Source organism: Anarrhichthys ocellatus, unplaced genomic scaffold (genome assembly GCF_004355925.1).
Source record: "Anarrhichthys ocellatus isolate YVR2014 unplaced genomic scaffold, GSC_Weel_1.0 scaffold193, whole genome shotgun sequence".
Classification (NCBI taxonomy): Eukaryota; Metazoa; Chordata; class Actinopteri; order Perciformes; family Anarhichadidae; genus Anarrhichthys; species Anarrhichthys ocellatus.
Window position 1 is genome coordinate 4,124 of NW_022280223.1, and position 26,129 is coordinate 30,252.

General features: G+C 39.3%; 1 protein-coding gene across 6 annotated transcripts in view; it reads right to left on the reverse strand.

The window, feature by feature from the left end:
• Positions 1–380: 380 nt before the first annotated feature.
• Positions 381–26,129, reverse strand: part of sass6 (SAS-6 centriolar assembly protein) — a 59,134-nt gene continuing 33,385 nt past the window's right edge. The window contains exons 1-16 of one of the 6 annotated variants that reach the window (XM_031878689.1): positions 22,549–23,148; positions 19,259–19,319; positions 18,998–19,077; positions 18,780–18,884; positions 18,279–18,447; positions 18,034–18,111; positions 14,948–15,067; positions 12,810–13,001; positions 12,401–12,595; positions 8,249–8,338; positions 7,764–7,943; positions 7,030–7,111; positions 4,220–4,329; positions 4,076–4,137; positions 3,759–3,850; positions 381–892 (exon numbers count right to left, since the gene is read on the reverse strand). In XM_031878689.1, coding sequence (XP_031734549.1) covers positions 738–892; positions 3,759–3,850; positions 4,076–4,137; positions 4,220–4,329; positions 7,030–7,111; positions 7,764–7,943; positions 8,249–8,338; positions 12,401–12,595; positions 12,810–13,001; positions 14,948–15,067; positions 18,034–18,111; positions 18,279–18,447; positions 18,780–18,884; positions 18,998–19,077; positions 19,259–19,319; positions 22,549–22,610 — 1,833 coding nt within the window. In that variant the 5' untranslated portion in view covers positions 22,611–23,148 and the 3' untranslated portion in view covers positions 381–737. Of the gene's footprint in view, positions 893–2,255; positions 2,961–3,136; positions 3,851–4,075; positions 4,138–4,219; positions 4,330–7,029; positions 7,112–7,763; positions 7,944–8,248; positions 8,339–12,400; positions 12,596–12,809; positions 13,002–14,947; positions 15,068–18,033; positions 18,112–18,278; positions 18,448–18,779; positions 18,885–18,997; positions 19,078–19,258; positions 19,320–22,548; positions 23,149–26,129 lie in introns of those variants that run through there. The other 5 variants (XM_031878690.1, XM_031878684.1, XM_031878688.1 and 2 more) reach the window with 5 other exon arrangements.

Consider the following 26,129-nt stretch of genomic DNA (forward strand, 5'->3'; position numbering starts at 1 on the left):
ACACATTAACTAACTGTGTTGGCTCAGTTCTGAACACAACACTAGTGCCCTTGGTGTTGGTGGGTAGTAGTAGTGTAACGGATCACGGATCGATCCGTGATAGGTTTGGATTACCCCTCACGGTAATCCGCGATGCATTTATGAACCGCGGATTAATTGAGTATTTTTTAAAAATAGTTTAATAAAGTTGTACTGCTGCTGTGCCTTTTCAAGTAACAAGTCCCCGAATATCAATGCAAAGTTGCAGTGAACAGATATAAAGCAGTAGTGTGTTCACATGAATGGAGCAGGTTAAAAGTACTTAGTGGTGAAAGTCATGGCGAGCGGAGGAACTTGAGAAGCCCCCATCATTTAAGTCGCAAGTTTGGGAGCATTTTGTCTTCCCTGTATGACGGGATAAGGGTGGTGGACAAAACTGTTACGGTATGTAGGGGTTGTTTAAAGAGAAAGATATACGACAACGGCAGTACATCGGGCATGTCCACACATATGTAGCGCCACCATCCTGGTCTGTCAGTGACGGGGTCCAAGCCACAACGACAAGGTATCATCGCGGCATTTGTTCTTTGCTTTCCATTTATTAATTCAAGAACACTTAAAGCAAAGTTATATTTGTCTCCTCTTTTCTTTGCCGATCCAAAAAATTATCCAATCCGTGAATCAAAAACCGTGATCCGATCCGAACCATGAGTTTTGTGATCCGTTGCACTCCTAGTGAGGAGTAACCCATATGTGGGTCAACTGGTTCCCCTGGTCACCCTTTCCAAGCTGCTGGTCATGGGCCTTCTCCCCATGCTGGCCCAGAAAGGCCGCACCCCCCAGGACAACTCCATCCCTACCAGGGATTGGACTTGAGTCTCTTCCTGACCGCCAGCCCAAGAGGCTTCTAGAACTGTCAAATAAACAGTCAAAGTGTCAATCTTTGTGGTGCAAACTTCTTCCATTGACCTGCCGTGTCAGGACAACACGGCTAAGCTCTGCTATAGGGCTTCCTTAAAAGCATCGTTCTGATCATATCAAACAAAACAAATCTTCACATTCTACAAATTCTATAATCAGATTGGAGCAAATTATAGTTGTAATCAATGGAACTGCAAAATAAACTTGTTATTCAATTTACCTCTGTGTGTCTCCACCTGATCGCGCAGTGTTTCCTGTATTATGTAGTTTAAACAGTGGTGGGCCGTCAGGGCCTGCAAGGCCTTCTCTGCTGGCCTAAACAGAATCACAAAGTTATAGCTATTTTATAATTTAATATTTTTTCTTAAATACACTACATGTATTGTAATTTATAAAAATATTTTCCCATTGCACAGCTACTGTCTTCCTCAGTTGCTCTGCTTCCAGTGCAGCTTGTTTTAAGTAGAGCTTTTATCCAATCAGATTTCTCCCGTGTCTCTAGCTAAGAAGAGAGGTGAATCCCTTTGCAGTTTAAGTAAATGGGGACGATATTGTTGATTGTCATGGTCTTCAGCCAATCAGATCTTTAGTTTGACATGTTGGGCGTATTCTTTGACGTGCCAGAGCCTGCTAGCCGGCCTACAACTACGTCAGCATTACGTGCAGCTGTTTCTAGGTGCAGCACTGCAGTGAGGTGCAGCGTGTGCTGTGATTGGTCAGTGGGCGAGCACGTGACTATTGTGAAACGAAACTTAACAGCAGAGGCTTAGTCAGAGTAGTGAGAGTTCAAATTGAAAGATATAGAAGAAATTATATTTTTTGCATTTTGCTTGGTGTAGATTATTATTTTTTTTACTTAGCTTTGTTTTAACACTAAATGGCTGTAGGAGGAGAAACGGATTTGTGAGTTGGGATTTAACTGGGATGAAACTCTTCAAAGAAAGGAGGATGGAGTTTGTCTTTAAGTGAACAGCATTTGGTAAGTCAACTGCATTTGTTTTTTCACATCTAATATCTGAATGGCCCTCGAGTGTGTAGCAGAATGCTTGTTGATGCTGTTGTTTTCCCGTTAAGCTAGTTAGCATAGCCTCCCAGAACACTTGCGTAGCCCCAGCTGTTTTTTGTTGTAGTTTTTTTTGTTCTGGTTTAGAGGTCACACAGACAGTTGTCTCCTACATGAGCGCAGAAAACATATTTCCCACAATTTAAGCTTCTGCATTTTCCAAATGCACTAGTATTATTCAAACGTATTGTTCGGTTTGTAAGCCTCGTACCGAACTGTTTAATACGAATACGTGTATTGTTACAGCCCTAGAAACGAATAATAACCGTAGCTGTGGCGCCATCATGAGGTTATAAGGTGGTATTTCAGCTGCAGGACAGCAGTGAAGGCCCAGGTGTAAAATGCACGGCCCGCCACTGAGTTTAAAGATGTGAGTAGTATGCCACCTAAAAATGAAATGAAGTCCCAAATTCTGGCATTAGATGAATCTATAGCCATGCTTGACAAATACTGAACAGCACCATTTTTTTTTTCAGATTCAATATTTGAAGGGGAATTGAAGTGAGATGAAATTAATTAAATGTAGATTTTAAAGCAGTAGATACCCTAGAAATCCTATGGGCAGCAATAAGGATGGAAACACTTTATTAAAGACTACACTTCATAACTGAAATACAACAACAAATAAACACAAAAGGATGGCAAACTTCATATACTGTTTTAGAAAAAATAGTATATTTGAATTTAAAGACTTTAATACATTCTCCATGATCACTGGAACCCACCATTCAGAAAGGTGTAACAGCATTTACTGTGTACACAAATCAGAGGATAGATGTGTAAACCATCAGCACACAAATTAAAACAGCAATAGAAGCTACTTAAAAAGTGAATTTAACACAGCATGTCAGTGACAGATTGGAACAGGAGCCTGTGATGGTTTCACTTCCACCTGGAGTTGAATTGAAATTCTGTGTGATGTCATGACTCCACCTGCTATTGCTTCATGCAGAGAAGTAAGCAGAAGCTACGGAGGGCTTTGTTTGCCGAGAGAACTCTACAAAGAATAAAAAAAGAAAATGGACGTGTCAATCAAAATACTTTCAAATTAGCATTTAGGGTTGTGGTGGTGGTGGGGGGTTGCACTGCTAATGCTGGAACAGTGTTCTTCAACCTTTTCTGAGCCGCGGAACATTTTTTACATTAAAAAGATCCCGTGGCACACCAACAACCAAAAAAGTTACTAAATGACACATTGTAGCATAATACAGCATATATACAGACAATTTAATGACAAGTCTCTCAATTTGTTGATCCTTACTCAGTGTGAAACCTGGGCCTGTTTAGATGAACACAAAGCTGATATCCTGGCAGAAACTGAAGAAAGGCACACACGAAGCTCTTCCTCAAGAGCTCTCAGTCTCTCTCTGTTTTTAATTGGTTGTCCAGGGCCCAGTTCAGAGTCTGCATTTTTCCTTTTCAAATATTTCTCCATCGCTATTCGTCTTGTCACCGCAACCTCTCCCGCACATCATTTAATTCTACTATCTTAAATTAACACGGTCATTATTGCGCTACCTACTGCACTACCACTGGCATGGAAGAGTATTTATTACTTAGCCAGCCACTGTATTGCAGGCTCAGATGCTCAACAATGGGCAATTATTTGCAGCAATTAAATAATATTTTTTGGGACCGATTAAGTGAAATTGGACATTTTCCCACGGCACACCTGATGATCTCTCATGGCACACTGGTTTGCCGCGGCACAGTGGTTGAAAATCACTGTGCTGGAAGACACCATGTTTCCCTGCTAAAGCATTCATTGTGAAGCTCTAAATGATGAGCTGTTTACCTTTGTGAAACACATTAGATGACAGACCATAGACTGGGATGCTATCATCTCTCCTCTCAAAGTACTTAGAATCCAGACCTGCAGAGTCTCCACTGAGGACAAGAAGAACACAGTGAAAATGACATACATCGTAAAAGTTTAACTAAATTCTCCAACAAACATGACCGACATGATAAAATAGCAGACTTTGAAACTCAATTCTGATTTAAAGCTTGAATAAGTAAACAGTGAAATGCTAGTCTTCTTTAGAATGAATGTATGTATGTATGTATGTACAGTCTATACATAAGTGTATACTGTGGAAAGAATATACTCACGTGTGTCTGATGGTTTGCTGCACTGATCGCTGATCAACAGGAGACGATGCACTTTTCCCTGTCTGAGGGAAAAGTGCATCATTCATTTTGTTGCTGTACTTTAAGTGAAGTGTGACAGTACTACTCATGTGAACTACAGTGTACCTTTAGTCCTGTTGCTGTGGATAGAAGTGAAAGCCTGTCCAAAGGTTCAGCAGACTGTGACTTTCTGGAGAGCTGCTTTTCATTTAGCTGCTTGTTGAGCCAATTTATAACTGTAGTAAAAGAACAATAGCACAGAAGATGAGCGTGCTAAAAAAGTGACAAGGTTTTTTGATCTTCAAAGTATTATAATGACTATAATGCGTCATAAGTGTGAGATCTAATGTCAGGAAGTATTGAAGTGCTGCAGTTCACTGTTGTGACCGATCTTTAAACTGTTACGTCTTTCTGCTACACCAGAGCTTTTCAGCCGTATGACGATGTTCTTAGAAAGTCATTGAAATCAAATGAACACATTGTCCACACATGGACTGCTTACATGCTTCATGACAATAGTTTTCATTGGAACCAGAATAACAGAGACACGGTTACTGGCGAAAGATGTTGCTGCTCATTTCTTATCTAAATATTTTTTTTTCAAAGTTATGAGCGTCACAAAAGGAATTGTATGGGTATAAAACCCAACTACATTATTCTGCTGAGCTAAATGTGTGTATCAGGTATGGAAACGGTCAAGTATTGATAATTAGCACTGAAAGCTGGTCAGATTCTAAAGTGCAGCACACATCCGTGTACAGACAGAAGTAGTAGTCAGGGTGTGTCAGGTATCTGGATCAGAACTTTGCTTATCTTATTGTTGGGACTTCACCATGTGGTAGGAACAAAGGGAGTTGAGCCTACCTCACAGTTCAACAGCCTGATTTAGGTTAAATCACACCAAACCCCACCAGACTTTAAATCTTTAGTCCAAACTCAACACTGAGGTCTCATTGGACGAGGGGGATCCCTGTGATACGGTGATGACGTCACTGAGACTTATAAACATCAGCGCTACCTACAGCTCTGGGGCATCCCACGCAATTCAATTTTGCATGCTAGGGGGCACAAACAACGTTGATGTTTTTAAGAAAACCTTGGAATAGTTCTACATTCGCTGGTCGCACAATAGCTTGTTTTGGATGTGAAAGAGAAGCAGACAACTCACATTCCCATTTAAGTCGACATTTGCCTGTCGTAAGGGAGAAAATTACCTTAACTTCTGAAGAATTCCCGCTGCTATACGAAAGATTTATCGCAGCGCAGCTTCACCGAATGAGTGAAGCGCCGGATCCCGAATAAGATAGAATTTCGAAGAAACACCCGTTATGAAGCAATCTCAAAGTAAGAGGCTTTTGTCTAGGTAGATATAAGTCATAGTGTGGTTGTAACCTAGTTGGTTTTGTTTGAAGTTTACGTGTTATTGTGTATGTTTACAGACCGCTGAGTTACGTTAGTGCTGTGTAAAATTAACTGTTGTGTTGTTGCTGCAATAATTGTGTTGTTTCAATGCTGTTTTTAAGAGTGTTATTCAATGTTGCTGTAATAGTGTTGTGTTTAGATCAGTCACCGCGAGTAAGGTTGGTAACTGTAACTATCAGTTAAAAGACCAGTGCCGTGCCTGCCGAATCTGAGTTCGCTGGTCGGGTTTCTGAGTGATAAGGTAAAAGTTTCTGTATTTTACTGCGGCGGTGAAGATATGCCTTGTTTTCCTTTTCCTTATTGTTTACACTCATATCGGTTGTGCTGTTATGCTTATCTCAGACACACGTGGTGTGTAAAAGCCTCTATTGTGTGCGTCATTGCTCCGTGAAACAATCGTGGCCATTTTTGTAGTTTTGCGTTGCGTAATCACATACGAGACTACATCTGTCTTTTTGGTAGTTTCCTCTCTCCTTGCTAATTTGTAGTCTCCTGTGGTGTGATCACGGCCGCCATTTTTCTTTTGCTCTCGCTTCTCCCCCCTACACAAACACATGCGCACCAGGATTGTTTTGTTTTTTTTGGATAGTATGCTTGTAATTGTATAGTAGTTGTTGTTAGCTTATAATATTATTTACTTGATCAATGTTATTAGAATTGAATAAACTGTTATACTTTAAAGAGCAGCTTTATAGCTGGATATCCTGGCCTGTGCTCAAATTCAAACCTTCCCTGCTCACTCTTAGTGTGGAATAGTACTTTGACTATTGACATTTTGAGTGAATACTAATTATGAGACTTCCATTTATAGTTTAGTTATTGGTCCCTGATCTCAGGGTTGTGCCCCGTTATTATTAATAATCTTATTGATTAATAATCGTATTGATATTAATCATTTTATTAATGTCAATAATTTAGTTTTCATACTTGCTGATAACCAAACACGCGCCTGCCAGATCCCAACATCATTCAGGGTCCGTGTTAATGTGTAAATGTGTTAAAATAGTTGTTTTGTTTCTTGTTACGTTGACTCTAAAGTTTGACCAGAATGTGCAGAGTTTGAAACATTCCTCTGTGCTCACCTCGACATCACAACTAGCTGGAAGCAAAGTGGTCCAGTATATAAGGGACATGTGGAATGTGCACTGAGAATGGACTTTTCAGTGAAGTAGGAGACATCTGGGGACCAACAGTCAACAACATTTTATAACTGCTGGATTTTCAATGAGGGAGAAGGGGGAGATATAATTTCAACATTTTCTAAAGAGGTTACTGAATTTGTGTGTGTAAAAACACAAGTTATGTGTCTTACAACATATCTGATCTTTACACACTCACGGAATAACTGATGGGTCCTCTAAAGTCAGTCGGTTTTATTCTTGTCCTCACATTCATGAACTGTAAACAGGAGCTCAAGGACACGACATGAGGACAGAGGAGCCGGGGATCGAACCACCAACCTTGTGGTTGAAGGACGACCGGCTCTCCCCCCTAAGTGAGACAAGCTTCCTCACCATTCTCATTTGTCTTCAACACCTCTCTGCTTTCATTTAGCTTCTGTACCGTTGTCTCCAACTGCTCCTTCAGTTTTGAAACCTGTAATACACAAATCCAGTTCATATCAAACCGCGTCTTTCCTGTTAATATGCCAACTGGCCTGCAAACTGATGTTCCCTGTGTAATGTTGGTTTGGTGCCTCTCAACCAGGCAACATCAGTTTGCAGGCCAGTGCAGGACAAGATGTGTTTATATAGTTGTATGTCAAATAAACACTACGTCAACAAATGAATGCAAAGACAGTGGGCACCATTATGTAACAAGTATAAAATATACATTCCTTCCCTTTGGTTTCAGATGTTTTGTGAAACAAGTGATTTACAGAGTAAACATGTTTAAGACAAGAAAAAGTGAGGTGAGGTGGGGTGCGGCGAAGGGATGGACGATACAAAGTAGATTATTAGGATTAGATACTTTATAAAGTTGCACCGATATGGAAGTTAACTGATTATTACTGATGTTGTGGCAGATACCAACATGACTGATAATATTAATCATACAAATAAAAAATGTAAAAAAAGGCTTAATTTCAGACCAACATGTTTATTTTTCTAATCATCGCCATCTAGAATTAAGCATATTGAAATAATTGTAAATTTAAAATCAGAGTTTTGTTGCTTAAGTGGACTCCTGATTGAAAAGCATCAGCGCTGTTAAGATGAAGAAAGCTACATGCGAAATGCAGACATACCTGCTCATCCCTGGTGACGAGCTGCTGCTGAGTGCTCTGTAGATCCTTTTCAACATTCTCAAGTTTTCCTGATGTGTCTTGGAGGAGCTTCTCCTGTGACACAGTCACAGTGTTTTTCACTTTTATTTTTCCAACTAGGCCTCGAACCTCTCCCTGCAGCTTCTTAATGATACCGTTAGCCTGGATTTAAAAGAAATAGAAGGAAGTAAGACACTGGAATGGACCGTATTGAAACATAAGGTGCAGTTATACACTCAGCTCAGCTAGTTTATTAGTTACACCAACAGGTGCTTCTATTATTTTCTACACCCCATTTATATCAATGCGGTTAAGCTAAATAACAGCAACCTTTCTTTAGAGTGCGATGCATTAATTAAATCTATGAATAGATGCCACAAAGCCAGTTTGTATGGACACAGTAAGAGGGATACTGATGGGTAACAGTTTCTTTGTGTGTTCACTTGTGGGGTTAAACCATAACAAACCTTTATCAGCTCCTCAGACAGGGATTTCACCGTTGCCTCAAGTTTTGTAATCTGAAGTTCTTTACTTTCAGCATTTTCTTCCATTGATTCCTAGAAAACAAAAAACCTAGAGGTTAAATATATAACTGTATATATATATATATATATATATATTAGTGCTGGGCAATGATTACAATTTTTAATCGCGATTAATCAAATCGTTATGCGCAAAATTCAATAATGAATTCAAAATTAGTGTATTGCGCACTTTTATTTTAAAAGTACTACTATATGAACAAAAGTGCAATAACATTTGGTTTGCAAACACTTTAAACAAATAAGGTTATTTTTAACAGCAGTATTCCCTTTACACAGTAGCAGTTAAAATACAGTTATAATGATTCTGATAATAGATATTCAGCCTGTGTTCACAACTTTATCTTCATGTGTGTAATAGATGCAATTTGAAATATATCTGCCATTGCATCTGCCATTGTCTGAGCTGTTTTCTCATTCCCCTTTCTTTTTCTTGGTCCTCCTCTTTGACTGACCCCCACACACTACACTCTCCCTCACCACAGATTGTTTGTTGATTTTAGATAGCGTGCTCATGAATGTATAGTAATTGTTGTTAGTTTAGATATTAGTTAACTAGATCATTATTATTGGAACTTAATAAACTCTGTTATACTTTAAAGAAAAGCTTTTTGTGATTACTTTGTGCATGTGTATTGTGATAATAGCTGGATATGTGGCCTGTTGCTCGAACTCAAGGACCCTCTTCACTCTGAATGTGTAATAGTACTTTGACTATTGACATTCTGAGTGAATACTAATTATGAGACTTAGTTATTGGTCCCTGTTGGCAGGGTGGTGCCCCGTTATTATTAATCATAGCAGCACACTGCGTACTGTGATTGACTGGGAGTTACACCTCCACATAGTAACCAAAAGCTTTTTGTTGACAAGAAATGCCCTGAAAAAAGCAAAATAATAAGAGAAAATCCAGGCAAAGTCTCACCACCACCACACACTTCTAGTCATCAGAAGTGATATTGATGAAGAGGGATTATTTTGCATCAGTCTATACAAAGTTTTTTAGGAAAATGCTGCATGTTATACCTTTAAGAAAAACAATGATATACAAAATTATCCACAAAGAAGCTGAAGAGAGCTACATATCTATGGACTGGAGATGCATGCTGCAATGAAACTAAGTAATTGGGCATAATACACAGCCAACTTTGATTCATTAAAAAACTGTTTTCTCTTTTCTCTCTCTGAAATGCTGGATGCCCGGTGAAGGCTCTGTATTTGAAAAATAATTATCACGTCATTGAAACCACGGAGTGAACCTTGTGTTTTAGATGTTATCATCAGGCTCTCTGTCGGTGATGTTTCTGTGTTTCTGTTCCGTTGATCTGCACAGATCTGATAACTGGCTGCTCTCTTCAACGGTTCTCTGAAGCTCTGTTGCCACTGACTGGCAAAGGCGGCAGCATGGAGGTCTCCAGGAACCACCTTATAATTTTAGGTTCATGTGATGTACCCAAATTTACAAACATGTAAGATATTACTACGGACACACTTGTAATGTTACGTTGCATGTCTGCTGTCACAAGTTAATGTTAGTTTCAGCAAATTGTTCATCTATATTAGCCATTGTTGCTAACTGTAACTAGCTGGTTATTCACTGATGCTACGCGCTCTAGTTATTGTATCGTGTTAGGGGAGGGGTTATGATTTCAGGCCCCCCATAAAAATGGTGACAGCTTAACTTCACAATTCTGTATGATAGAGTACAGTCTTTTCACATGTATAATGTGTTGACAAAGAAATGTCTGACTTTACCCAGACTTAGAAGTAAAAGCAAACATAAAACGGCCGAATAACAATGTTAGAAGACTCATGGTGGAACGTTACGTAACCATCAAAGCAGCAGTGCAGAAACGACTTTTAAATCTTTTTAAAGTGACTACTAACACAAAAACATTCCGTGTGTTGATAATCCTAAAATAACATGCTTAGGTGGAGACAAATAGGAACCAGGACACGGTAGTGTCTTGACAAAGCGCTCCGGGATGCTTCACTTTCAGAACTGCACATAGGAGGAGAGCTGAGATGGAAGCTAAGCTACTCCACTACCCAGGCTACTGCTGGTTGTCTGATGTCTGGTCGCAGAAAAATAAGACTTCAGGCTAACCCCGCAACGGGAGATCAGTGACTGTTGAGCCCACATCTTCACAGAGACCCAGCTCCATCGTTCATCCCGGACAGCAGGACAGAGAGGAGAACTGCGGTGGGACCAGAGGAGGTGGACTCTGTTTACATCATGATGCTTGGTGGCCAAACATCAGTCAAAGTTGATAGACAATGTTTTTCTCATGTTGAATTTTTAATGTTAAGATGTCGGCCATATTATCTTCCCAGTGCATAGTTTTTGTTGCTGTTGTTTACATTCCTTCTGATGTAAATTCTAAAAAATGCACTACTGTTTTTTGATTTGTTTTGCTTGTCATGTTTTTCTTGTGTTGCAAATCGGCTACAACTGACTTTTGTTGTGTATCCCTCTGTTGCATAATGACAATAAATGATCCTTGAATCCTTGTAGTCGTAATTTTTCCATTACTATTCTGCTTACTACTCTTATTATATGAATAATGTCTGTCATATGCATTGAATGTGTTGTAACTCTGTTATCTTGGTCGTTCTGTACACATGACATCTATCACACTTCTGTCCATCCTGATAGAGGGATCCCTCCTCTGTTGCTCTCCCTAAGGTTTCTTCCTTTTTTCTCCCCGTTAAAGTGTTTTTTTGGGGAGTTTTTCCTGTTCCAATGTGAGGGTCATGGGACAGAGGATGTCGCATGTGTAGGCTAATTTGTGATTTGTGATTTTGGGCTATACAAAATAAATTGAATTGAATTAAATTGAATCCTTGAATGAGCCATTTCCAGTTTGCAGAGATTACAGAGCACCACATTGTTGAGCCTCTGTGTAAAATACTTCCACAATTTAAAGGATCCTAGACACGTTTTCTTTAGCTGCAGCTTGTTCTCCAAGGGAATGCTTGCTTTTAACTGGGCACATGTTATGCAAATCATTGTGATGGATGACCCACCACTAGACAGACAGACTTAGACCGGGCTGTCCAGAGAGGGGGCGGCTGTGGCTCAGAAGGTAGAGCGGGTCGTTCTTCAATCAGAAGATTGACAGTTCCTCCCCCGGCTCCTCTAGTCCATGTTAATGTGTCCTTGGGCAAGACACTTAACCCATCAGTGTTCTGGTGGGCAGGTGGCACCTTACATGGTAGCGCCTGCCATCAGTGTATGTATGAATGTGTGTGACTGGTGTAATAGTGTAAAAGTGCTTTGAGTGGTCCGAAGACTAGAAAAGCACAAGTCCATTTACCAGAGAGGACAGGCAGTGCTGTCATTGTGATGACAGAATGGCATTTTCTAACACTGAACTACAGAAATATCAGCAAATTCCAAAGCCTAATAGAAAGGGTGATACAATATCATTCTGGTAGAAGAGTCACTTCCTACCACAGCTAAAGAAACAACCAGGATTGTACCACCACCATCTCATTTACTGGTGTTTTGTTTTTTTCATTCATTCATTGTTTTTCATAATTGTGCTTTGGCAACACATGTCAAATGTCATGTCAATACAGCCTATTGAATTGAAAGCAAGAGAAAGAGAGAGGACTGAATATAGAGCACAATTCATAATATTGTTCCGTTACGTGAGATTATCGAGGCCAACCAATATCGTGTTGATTGGTAATCTCATCATTTCGCGCACACATACACAGCGAGCGCTGGCGCTCAGTGTCTCTCAGTTATGACTCCTGCTGGTGGCCAATCACGTGACAAGGAAATCAGTTGACCATTCAGATCAAATGGGTCCCTCAAATGGGCCATTTAAGTGACACTCCCACAGTGTACTTGCTGCAACGCCTGATTTGGTGCGAATGCAGAGTAAACCACATGGTGGGATTAAAGGGACAAAACTAGGCCTGCAGAAAATAACTGCTCTCTGAATCTAAACTGTGCCTCTAAAATTGAAATAGATGAAGTTGATATGATATTGAGTGTCTCAGGGTTATTTAAGTTGTTGTTTTGGCTTTTCAGCCAAATAAAAAAACCACAGCTGAAGTTGCTCTTACCTTCTGCTGTTGAATAGCTTCCAGCACCTCTTTCGAGCGGTGCATGAGCTGATCCTTATCTTTGATCTCCTGTTCCAGAACAGCCACTCTCATCTGCAGCTGGCTCCCCAAACGCTCCTTGTCATGGAGCTCTGTGTCCAGAGAGCTGTTCTCCCTCCTGAGAGACAGGATCTGCTGCTTGGAACGCTGGCACTCCTACACACATAACAGCAGGAAAACAGTCCCAGCATCAATAATCTTTCTTGAAATGATCTGTATTATCTACAGAAGTGGACAAAATAACAGAATAACTACACCACGGAACGGGAGCCCCACACTCAACCGTTGCTGCTCATTTTAGAGGCCAGTTTGTACTGTTTTTGTAAAAAGAAAACAGTTTGTTAACACCCCCCCCCCCCCATCCACTTACCTCCTCTACACCCACTAGTTTAATCTTCAGGTCTCTGATGACAGACTCATTCTTGTATTTCCTCTCCGTCAGCTCTCTGCAAGAGGCCTCCAGCTCTGTCAGTCTGCTGTGGAGCTGCTGGCTGCTCTTCTTATGAGAATTCTCCAGCTCCTGACGGAGCAGCTCCGTCTGCTGCTGAAGTCTGCTCTGTAACTAAAGACACCACATAAACCTTTCTTACAAGTCCTGATGCAGAACGCATGTCGTTGCCGTTCATCCATGAGCTTGGTTAGTTCCAAATAGGGAACCTTCATTTCCAAAGGTATGTAAAGGTTTGTATCCCAAACAAAGGTATGCATCTCTAAAGAAATGATGGGAACGTTTGACAGGTTTTTCTCTGTTTTAACTCTATGAAAAGCCTGTGTACATGTGTATCTTTGAAGTTACATCACTATGGCAACTATTGATCCTGGCGTCCAGACTCCAAGTCCATACTCTAAAAGTTCACAAGTCCGTACTTGTGAACTTGGGTATTGAGAAAGGCCCACACTGACACACGCGCATACACAAATGACTAGGAGATATTCAGGCAAAGGCATTGTAATACCGCCCCATCCAACATCCGGTTTCTTCAGACGAACATCTGGTTTTCAGAATAAGATGCCAACAAAGTATACATATTGCATAATGGAAATTAGATTAAATTAATTATATTCACATTAAGTATAAAACATGCTACCTGCATCTCGTGAGTTAAAGGGAAAATACACCTAAATTGTGCGTAAAGTGTCTTTATTCTTTGATTTGAGGGTTGCTGGAAATGAATAATACCTGACTGACAGTCAATTAAGATATTTTAGTAAGCAAAAACAATGAGGTGCTGTAAAAATGTTTTTCTCAAACATTCCACACAATGACTAATAAAGATGTTCAGGACAAAAATGGGTAATATCACAACATTTGAGGTGCTACAAAAATATTTTTCTCAATAATTCCATACAATGACTTGTAATCAAGGCATCGTTGACTTAATAATTGTTAATAGTTGTTTAAAAAAATGTAATAATAACAATAAATAACCACAAAGAAATAAGAATAAAATTGAATATGACTGTCTGATTTATGTTTGTTTTTTGTTCAAAAAAAATCTAAGAAAACACTTTGAATCTGTAGACTACTGCCTAATAGTCTTATTATTGCCATTTGATGACAATTGCTCATATACTGTAAGCCTAAATAAGTATATTTATTATTTTGAACAAAGGTTATATGTTATTTCACAAGTTTCAAAAAGTGCCCCCAATTTTTTTTAAATGCCCCTGGATTTCAGTCAGTGGGGGCAAAAATTGCCCCCTAAAAAATATGTAAATTTCCTACCCTGCTGTCATTTAATAACCTCTGTGTATGTGTGTCAAATATTATGATTCTGTCTCCTTTCCCCCTCTCTCCCCCATCCAGTCCCACCATTTCAAAATAAAAGCCCCATGGAGTAACTATCTTAATATTAAGATTATATTTGAACACATCATGATAACATTGTAAATTACTATTGTCGAATTCTCATTTTTACAGTTTGGAGCTTGAATGCACCACAATATAACTAAATGGAACGGTATACTAACAGTTAGCTGTTCCTGCTCAACAGATTTATTTTTCAAAATGTAACATTATCAGGGATCGGCAGATAGAAAACTGTAATGCTCATCTCCAGATCACATATTTTTACTGAATATTGGTCAATAACGATCCACAGTAAAGCCTTTTCTCGCTATAGATATACTGTAAAGCTGGAATGTTGGTTCCCTCCGACATTTTACAGCTCTTCTTCTCAACGCCTCAGGTACAACTTCCTCACACACACACACACACACACACACACACACACACACACACACACACACGATAAGTGACTCGGGGGAGAGGAGACTCGTTTTCACAGGCAGGAATCAGAACACCAAAGATATCGTAGATTCTTCAATTCTTATGGTTATTACGTTACGTGGCCGTGCTCATGGTTAAATTGGTTAATCCCTAGTTCCAAACAAATAAATGATGAATACACCACATTTGGCAGAGCCTCAGAACTTTGAGAAAGCAATAACACATCACAGCTAATACAACCTGGCATCAGAAACATGGTGTGTGCAGATGAGTCTTACCTCTAGAGCCTTCTCTCTCTCTGATTGTAACTCCTTACAATGACGGCTGGACAGAGAGCTGGTCTGACTTGTCCACTCTGAACGCAGTTTGTCTAACTCTTTAGTCTTCTCAGACAGCGTCTGTGAGAGAAATACATGTGTTATGAATTAAACAGATTCTTTTTCAACCACTCCCATATATGAACTATACTTGTATAACATTTTTCTACCTAAAAGACAAAGTGCTTCACAATTGGCCTCTAATTCACACACTCATACGCTGCTAGTGACGGAGCTGGCCTGCCCATCGGGTTCAGTGTCAAGGACACTCGGACACGTGGACAGGCCAACCCTGTGATGAGTGGATGACTCGCTCTACTAGTAGCTCCAGGTAATCATGACGTTTTAAAATCTCGATTTTTTTTTTTACCGTTTCGCATCTTTGCTTCTCGGTCTCTGTTCATCCAGCTTGTTGTAAACATAAGACTGTGTAAATATTACTACTCCTAACATGTTGGTAAATAACTGTCTCTGCATTTGATTCAAGTGTAAAAATATTGTACATGCAGTTATATAAATGTAAAAATATATTTAAGTACATTTCTGTTATTATAACTTAAATCCTTTTAATTTAGGGTTAAGAAACCCACATTACTCTATCAAAGATCAAACTATTAAAGAAAATAGCAAAGACAAATATCAAACACAAGTTATTACAATAACTTTGTTCAAAGCTTAAAATCCTTTCAAGGGTGCGTTTGCACAATCCCACGTGAAGTATTTCATCTGTTGTAAAGCCACGTTTAAAGTAGTCTTCAATGTACTCACAATACATTTCCATGTCAAATGTAGTGTAACCAGCCAAAGAGCTGCTCCTATGACTGTTGTGTTTAAGTATCTCATAACTTCGACTTTCTATCTCATAACTTTGACTGTGGGGATATTATTTATTTTTATCCAACTTTAAATTATTTTATTTTTTACTTTTTTTTTTTTTTGCGGCGGATTTGCGGGCCACATAAAATGACGTGGCGGGCTGGATTCGGCCCGCGGGCTTTGAGTTTGACACCCCTGCCCTAAGATGACCTGCTGTGTTTTTGTGCAGCCTTAGTGAAATAGTAGGGGTGTAACAATACACATATTCGTATTGAACTGTTCGGTACAAGGCTCACGGTTCGGTACGCATTACGAACCGAACAATACGTTTGAATACTATTGCATTTGGAAAATGCAGAAGCATAAATTGTGGGAAATATAATGCGCTCAACAAGGCAAACCACCCGACGTAACAGACAACATGTCTGACACTCCCACCATGTAACAGACAATGTGTTGTCTGACACTCACACCACGGAAAAACTAGCTTAGCAGGAAAACCAACAGCAGCACACAGGCTACAAACTCTCCCCGCGGCGTTTAAGTAGCTGTTCCCTACTGATTCAAACAGGGCAAAAACAATCGCCACGGCGATTGTTACATTTATAGCCGTAGATATGAGACCCTACTCTGGAGTGGAAAACCAGGCTGTACTTAATGCTATTGAGAATCAAATGTCCAAAGTTCCCGCTGTTGCTCTGACAACAGACGGCCGGACGTCACGGACTACATAATGCTTCAGACACGTCCCCTTGAGAGTCTCACCAGCGAGGATTTGGCATTTCTGCTGTATTGAAAACGTACCGAACAGTGGCACCACTGTATTGTATTGAACCAAACAGAGAATTTTGTGAACCGTTACACCTCTTTTATATAGTTAATATTCTCGTAGCCTTTCCAATTCCATGCACTCTTGTCTGTCTCAAACAACAAGCACTCCCAGCAGTACAGCCTCTCGTGTCGAACTGAGCCCGTAAGCCAAGTGTATCGTCCCCAGTTGCTAGCCTGAAAATGGCAAACATAGCCGGCTTTAGCAAGCTGATTGAGCTCAAGGTGTTCATGAGTTATGCGACATTTTTTAACAATGTCCATCTTTTCATTGAAGGGTCGTCTTGAATAGGGCACTGATAATAAATCCGCAATAATATCTTCTCCACCGGCTGCGTCAATTTTATCTCCACCTGTTGTCATTTTTGCCGTTGGCTATTAATCACTAATTAGCAGTAAGCTAGTTTTCATGAGTGGTACTTCTAGAATACCCTGGGGCAGGGAGAATTCTGAAAGAATACGCCCATTGGCTACAAATCCAAATATGATTGGTTGATCAAATTGTCAATCCAAACGTACGCTCTCATTATGTTCAATTGTCATGGCATTCTATCATGGAAATAGAATACCCTGGGTGGAGGATATTCTCCATTTTGAAATCCTTTGTTTTCCACAACGGAGTATGGCCTCATGTCTGCAGCAATAACCAATAGATTTGGTAATAGCTTCAGCCCGATCTGGTTCTGCCACAAACGGTCTCTTAAATCCCGTGGTGATAAGTTGTTGTTGCTGTTGTGCCTTGGTCCCCGTCGCTGACAGACCAGGATGGTGGAGCTTGATATGTGTGGACATGCCCGATGTATTACCGTCGTCGTATGTCTTTCTCGTTTAACAATGCCTAAATACCATTTTGTCCACAACCCTTATCCCGTCACACACTACTGCTTTATAACTTTTCACTACAACTCTGCATAGATATTTAGAGACGTATTACCTGAAAAAGTATGAGCGGCAGTAAAACTTTATTTCACACTATGATGATTAAACTGTAAAAAAAAAGAAAAGAAAAGCAATTAATCCGTGGTTCACATGTGTGCCAAACTGTGATCCGTTACACCACAAATAAAGAGTGAACATTGCGGAAGTTAGAGCAAGTTGAATTTCAAGAGGATTTTACAGCTGCTCTCTAGTCCCCCATTCCATCCCACCCCATTTGGTAAAATCTCAGAGGCTCTGACAATTTCCTGAATCTTGAAGAAATTTAAAAGTTGAACTGCTTTAAGAAAGTCCAAAGTGTCGTAAACGTTTTAAAGTTGATGAGCACGTTTGACGGTTTTCAAACAATGTTGGATATTTAGAAAGGTTTTAATGGGATATGAAAGTTGAATGTGAAAGATGTGGAACATTTTAAGTTTGATTAGAGTTTCTAGGTGAATTTATGAATGAGTAGATAAGAAGCACACCTGTTGGGCATAACTCAGCTGCCTGGACAGATCCTCATTAGTCTTCTGAAGCTTCATCTCTAGGGCCTGCTTCTCTGCCTGAAACATTGAGAAAACATGTCTTAACAAACATGACTTAGGACAAAAGGGCTTGGGTTACATGAAAAACATTATGGATGCTTAGATTAGATGATCCCTATGCAAACCTCCACAAGACAAACCTCAGTTTGATCACAGTTCTACAGTATTCTGATGAATGAGCCAACCTTGAGAGAGGAGAGACACACTGCCAGATAGTCTTTAATCTCTTTATCAGAGCCGTGAAAAAGCCTCAAAGACAAGTGGTTCAGGTGTTTGAATGCATTTGTCTCTACAACACTGAAGTTGGCAGGGCCTTCAAGCACTGGAGACTGACTTGACAAGTGCAGGAGAAACCTGTGGAAAATATAAGAAAAGAGTCATGTAGAGTCTGGTGTTGTTTCACTGGACTACAGTGTATAAATCTGATATTTTGTCCATCCCACAGATAAAACTTTATCAACTGATAAAAGCAACCACATGCATGTCAAGTTCTCTCCAGGAATATGTAACCAATCTTAAGAGTTATTATCCAAATCGACTCATCTTTTTTTCTATATCTCACAATATTTATGTAAAAGAAAATGAATTGCAATGGAATTATTAGGAGTGATACAAATCCTTATATAATGTGAAGCTGGGTTTATTCAGTAAGACAGTGTAATGTTGTGTGGTGGTTTTCTTCCTACCTTGGATTGTCTGACTCTTGCTCAGAATAACACAGATTAAGCAGGTCAATAAACTTCTGAGGAAATGATGCAAAGTCTATCAGTAGCCCCTGTTGGACTTTCAAACTACACAAACAATAAGAAAGAAAGACAACGTTAGAGATAGTTAAAGAAAACCTGTTCATGACATGAGTTCAAACACCGAGCATTGAAATTTATAGAGCTCTACCAGTACTTACCTTTGGAAATCTTCTTCTGATATAGAGAGGTTGAAGAGAAAATATGGATCAGTATCATCGGTTAGTCTCACCAGAAGATCCTAATACAAACAAAAACAACCAGAGGTTAAGTGAGCGGGGCCGAAAGCTGTTATAAACATATAAAAGGTTACACTGAGAACTGAAGTAGAAGGTGTAGGCCTCAAAGTGTTTTTCCAATTAGTGGACGACTACAAAATACAGATAAGACTATTTCTATTGTTATGCAGAACTCCTACTCACCCTTTTGTGTCCTGGACTGTTTGTCAACTGAAGCTCAATGGTGACACGGATGTTTGCTTTTCTGTAAAATTAAGAAGTTAAAATGGACAAACTCCTTCATATGAATCTAACAAATAAAAATTGATTCATAAAAAATTAAATCCCGTCCATGAAAATCACAAACCGGATTGGTGACAAGGGACAACCCTGTTGGAGGCCGACACGCACTGGAAACTCATTCGACTTTGTGGCAAATTTACAGACACAGCTCTTACTTTGGTCATACAAGGACTGGATAGCTCGTACCAACAACCCAGGTACCCCGTATTTCTGCAGTACCTCCCACAGGACTCCTCAAGGGACACGGTCATAGGCCTTCTCCAAGTCCACAAAACACTCCAATGACCCCTGCAACAGACCTGCAATGACTGGCAAAGAGGTGGTCCACTGTTCCATGGCCAGGAAGGAATCCGCATTTCACCTCGCGGATCTGAGATTGGACGATCGTTTGTAGCTTCCTTTTAAGCACCCTAGAATAAACTTTTCCGGGGAGGCTGAGCAGTGTGATACCCCGACAATTGGAGCAGTCTCCAGTTCCCCTTTTTGAAAATGGGAACCACCACTCCAGTTTTCTTCTCCTTTTTGTGTTGCCGAGATCGAAAAGTGATCGATGGTATGCCACTGTGATTCAGCGGCATATGTCGATCCCCAGAGTGGTATGTATCTATTGTTCCAACGGTATATACCGTTTCATACGGCAGGAGCCACTTGAAAGTGAAAGTCCACAGTCAGACAGGCACACCACTCCCGCCTCCTGATGCATATGCAAATTGTCTTTTTCTTTCACAAAACAATCATAAAGAACAGATAAGAGTATCGATAACGAATCAAACCGATAAGCAGTATCAATAAGAGTATTAGTATCGATAAAATCCTAACCCATCCCTACTCCAAGCAGTGTGATTTTTCCCAAGGTGTTGTGGATCTCAAGAGATATATTAAAGTGAAAATCAAGAAGACTTAAAGAAAATGTATCCCATCAATCCATGTGCAGCCTGTTGGACACTGTAGAAATCCTTTCCTGGAGGCAATAAAGCCAATCATCTACTGCATAGCCGTGTGTTCAGTTACAATTGTATGGCTTTCGATACATGTATTTTTGCCGAGATAGGCTTATTTTTAGTTTAGACCAAAACTTGTGTTGTAATGTCAACCTAAACTATCTCTATGCTCTTCCAAGGATGTATCGGACAAGAGAGGACAACTCCAAAGGATTTACTGATTTAATGATGCACCTCACCATGTTTACTGCAGCCAAACATGCACTCTGACAGCAGAGACATACTGTATTTTTGTTCATAAACCACATCTTTGTGACAGCATGCCATTTCTTTTTATTTCTATGCCACTTATTTCTGACAGCATGCCATTTCTTTTTATTTCTATGCATTTTCTTTTTTAACAATAGATACTTGAAATACCATGATTTTCTTGTTTTCCATTTTAAACAAAAAATGAAAAAACCGAAAAGCACAGCTGTTTTTCCATTATTTTGTTGTCTGAATTCAAAAAAGAAAAGACGGGAAAACCAAACTCAAATAACATGTTTTTTTTTAAATCCCTCTGGTTTTTTCTTTTGAAAAGAAACTTAAAGCAAGACATGTAGTACGAGTAAGTCAAAATAAAAGTCAACGCAATAGAATGACCGTATGCAAGCAATTCTTATAGACAGTCTATGATGCAAACACTTACAAGGGTAACATCATAAGAAAAATAAATTACTGTAAATAAATAAATCCGGGCCGTTTGGAGTATGTTAGCAACAGTAGTTGATTAGTGGCGGTTTAATATTTATTTATCTATGTACACCGACAATAAAGTTTTCGATTAATTGTTACATTGTTTGATGCAATACAGTTTGTAATATAGTTTAATGAATGTCATTTTGTGTGTGCAGAGTGGTTGCTGTTAGCATTGATATATATTTTTCCACTGTATTCTGTTCTTTGAGTGAAGGCAGAGCACAGCCTGTATAAGGAGATGAAGAGTAAATGTGTTTACTAAGAAAAGAGAACCAATTCATCTGTTTTTTGCTCTTGTCTTGTGAGATTAGGAAAAAATATAAAATATTCTAGAGTCAAACTTTCTTTATCTCAATGACAATAAAACACAGTATTTGACTAACATTATATCTGCTCATCGTGGCCCTTTGACCTCTTCTGTTGAACCAATCAATCAGGATTTAAGTGTGACAAATAAATCCATGAGGTAGGTAAATTATGCTTAGTGTTTCAAATAAGAATAAACTAAATGTCTTCTTATTGTTCAATTGTTATTATGTATTGCTTCATGAACAACACATGCCCATGACGTAAAATAACAAGAAAATACATGATGTACACAAGGTTGCACATTGTATGTATCAATAACCTAGATAATTAACAAAGACACAGGTAAATATGACTAAATCTTTGGTTTAAATACACTTATCCTGCCATCTACTGGTAGAAATGGTAAACACATTTACTCTTCATCTCCTTATAGAGGCTGTGCCTTCACTCAAGGAACAGAATACAGTGGAAAAATAAATATCAATGCTAACAGCAACCACTCTGCACACACAAAAATGACATTCATTAAACTATATTACGAACTGTACTGCATCAAACAATGATTCATCGGAAACTGTATTGTCGATGTGTACATGGATAAATAAATATTAAACCGCCATTAATCAACTACTGTTGCTTACATACTCCAAACGGCCCAAGTTTATTAATTTACAGTTATTTATTTTTCTTCTGACGTTACCCTGGTATGGGTTTGCATCATAGACTGTATATAACAATTGCTTGCATAGGGTCATTCTATTGCCTTGACTTTTATTTAAAAATATTCTTACTTCCGGGTTACCTGTCGTGCTTTGCGTGTGTTTTCAAAGGCAAAAAACAAAATCGGCTCGTCTTTTGAGTTTGGTTCTGTCGTTTTTAGACATCAAAAACGGAAAAACAGCTGTACTTTTTGTTTTTCCCGTTTTTGGTTTAAAACGAAAAAGCCATGATATTTCTGTATTTTCCTTTTTCGATTTAACGATAAAACAAGATTATCAAAAGGTACACGGACCCACAAGGTTGGTCATTATTCTTGTTAATGTAGTTACACTAACGCAAAGTGAAGTTACAGGTTAACGTACACCTAGTAGTATATCCATCTCTTGTTGCTAACATAACCACATCAGAAAGATCTCTTGAAATATAAAAAGCTAGGTTTTGTTAAGATAGGTCATCTCACGTCAATTTCTGCAGTCTTACCTCTCCTCACAGTCCCTGCACCTCACGTTGACTTGCAACCCTTTGCTGAAGAGTTCCTCCATGTTGTATTCAACAGCAACACGTTTTTCACTGGGGTATTAAACTGACTCGTTGGTAAACCGGTTAGTTCTGAGAGGCAATGGCTTCCATCACACAGACCCTTTACTTTTTAGTTGTTATCCCGTAAGGATTTTTGATTTGGCGCTTCTCAGCCGCCAACTGAATCGCCCTGGAAACGGAACGTGAATTATCTTCTTCTTCTTGACATCTATTTGCTGTTGGCCAACATAAAACTCCTTACCGCCGCGTAGTGACTGGGAGTGGAACTGGAGAGGATTGTCTTCAACAGCAACAAGTCATAATCACAGCAGGGGAGATTTAGTGTATGCAGTGCAAATGACCGTATGACCCTTTGCCATTCAAGTGGCCCCTGGGTCATTCTACAGAAACGGTGGAATCTAGGTAGTATAGATCTGCTGAAATGTATTTCTCCTTAAAAATAAAAAACGTATTGTATAACATCTAAACTTAATGATTCCACAAAACATTGAGCTTAAAACCTCTTCTCATTCCTGCATAATTTGCCCAAACCGCCTATCAATCGCGTACCCAAAGTAAACTGACAGCTCTTATTGAACCATTGGGAGTACATGTATGGTTTTAGTCTTTATTCAACGGCAACACTCTGAAGTTTCTTCACAATCAGTCAGAATCACCGTAAGTGCTAGTAGCATTGAGCTAATGCGTTTTCAGCACAGTGAAAGAGAAGCATTTTATTTCCGCCTAGATTTGTTTTGGCCAACAGATGGCAGCAGCTATCTATGGCTGGGACTTACAGGGTTGAAAAGACTCTCCTTCGACAGCTAACAGTCATGAAACCTAGTATAAGTTAAAATTGAATAACAATATGACAGAAAATTAATATTTTACATGTGGTTTACTAAGAGTGCAGCCACGTAAAAACACATTTGGAGGAACGCATTTGGAGGTTCACGTCACCACGTCAAAATGCATACAGTACGACATGTTTGAAATTCAAACTATAGTTTATTTATGTCAATGTATGGTTAACAATATCATATTTAACCATTATCAACTTTCTCAGATTCTTGAAAATTCTCATGAACCAGACTTTAGTCTTCACACTCTGTCCCAGGAACTTGACTCATGGTTTCCAGTTCAGGTTAGAAAACTTTCCCAGTATTCAATCTGATAAATCTGCATGTCCTTGGCTTCGTAATTTCATTGGCTATATGGAGTTTGAACTGGATCTGTTGCGATTGGCTCGAGCTATACCCAAAGAAGTGAGGCGGGCATTGTCTTTCAAAGCGGACTCTCGTTGGCTGTTCCAGACTGTGGCCGGGCTATAGAAGCTCCTATTGGGTCAAATGAGGTGTCAATCTAACCGGTGGAATGCAGGCTCCATTTTGCGATGAAAATCTCCGCTCTGTTGACACGGAATGTGAAGTTATGCCTGAAATATGATCGCGAGTTATCATATCTGCTGGCTAATTTGAAATGATGCAACAGCCCCCCCGTGGGTCTTTATGGACGTACTAATGTGTTTTGGACTAAATATTTTACTGGATTCGATCGAGTGGACCCTTAGCCACCTAGCAAGACCGTTTTTGCTGGACTAGCATGCACAAGGGGGACGTTATGAATCATAATCGGTGAGTCATGGCGATATTTTATCGGCTATTTTTGGAGTGCTTGTTTGACAGAGACGTTAACTGTACCTGCTGTTGTTATTGTATCTTGCAATGGTTTGCATAAATCGAATTACAAGAACCATAGCTTTCTAATGAGATATCACATTAATACTCATCGTTACAGGGCAGTTGTGTGCATAACACAAATATGCAGTTATCACTCTGTCTTCTCATTCTGACGGCCGCGGGCGGGCCGTCAGAATGAGAAGACGTTTTTAATGTATTTTTATTTTTCATGTCTGTTTGCAGCTTTTATGTGGCTAATTTATACAGGAATGTTACTGGTGTTACCAGGAGGAGGAGTAACACCAGTGACTGTAACTCCAATGACAATATAGAGAAAAACCTACAATTTTAACAAAATGGTTGCCATGTGTCAGACCACATGTTTTCAGGCAAATCAAAATCATTAAACTGTTCAATATAACCAGTTTTCATGTTCAGTTTCTTACCCCTGCAGCCAATACATGAGTAACACAAATGACAGACTTAAAAGCTTCGCTCAAAATTCTCACATATATCATGATATTTTAAACAAATGGGGGGTTGAGTGTAAAAAGAAGAGATAGGTGTTTAAAAAATAAATAGATGGAAGAAAATGAAAGAAATATATTTTTTGTGTGTGAAAGAAAATATCCACGAAGTTTGATGATTTTTGGATTCATGGCGAAATCTGCACCAGGCCCATGGCACGTGTTTGGAATGGGTGGTGCCCAGTATTGAGCAATTGCAAAATAGTTGTGCATAACATTGACTCCTTTTACATGAACTAATATTCCAATATAATTCTGAAAATGACAATATCGTAAATTAGATATGGGTTATGTAAGGTCCGTGAATGAAGTAAAATTCCTGTGCCATTGTTCACATTGTATATTGAAGAATGTCAGTGTGATAAAGTGGGTGAGAACACACCATTTGTCCCATATTACATTCATCTATAAATCTCACCATGCTTGTCGATTGTTTGTTTATCATACCCACCATGTGTTCCAGAGGCTAAAGGGGGGAGGCACCCAACCATTTCCTCTATTTATTAGGGGTGGGAATCACCAGAGGTCCCGCGATACGATATTATCACGATACTGTGATATTATCACGATACTGCGATATTCTGAGTATTGCGATAACATAGGCCTATATTGCGATTTATTACTTTTTTCAACTTCAAATTATGTCCCCAAAGGAAAATTGTGTCAACATGTTTTATCTAATAAGATAAAGTTTTCAGTCTGTTCATCTCACTCCAATCATTTTTATTGCAGCAAAATAGGATTGTCAAGCAGACAGACTGACCAACAATGTCATGAATGTTGCACCTGACACACTGAACTGTTTGTATTACTACATAGTCCAACTTAACTGAATGCAAACGTGTGAACTCAGTATATGAACTATAACTTATATAAGTAGGATATAAGAGTTATATTCACTCAGTATAACTTGCGATGCGTGGACGTCGAGGGCAAAGAGACAGTTATGCGCTGCACTCTCCCCATGAGCCTGGCTACTGTTGGCAGATTTAACCCCGTTGTGAGGCCAGATGTCTATCTTTGTTTTGACCAACTTCCTACCAATCACGCTGACCCGGGACCTTTGCTGACCTCACCAGAAAACAACTAAGCACCATCTAGTGGACTGAAAAAGCAATTGATTTGATTTTTCTAAAAAAAAAAAAAAAATTTCTTTTTATAGTTTATATAATAAAAGATCGATACTTGGCGTCCGTGTATCGATACAATATCGCCACGCAAAATATCGCGATACTATGCTGTATCGATTTTTTTTCCCCACCCCTACTATTTATACACTGGATGATGTCATCCGTGATGTCATTGGGTCAGACCAAGAATGGGGGGGGGGGGGGGG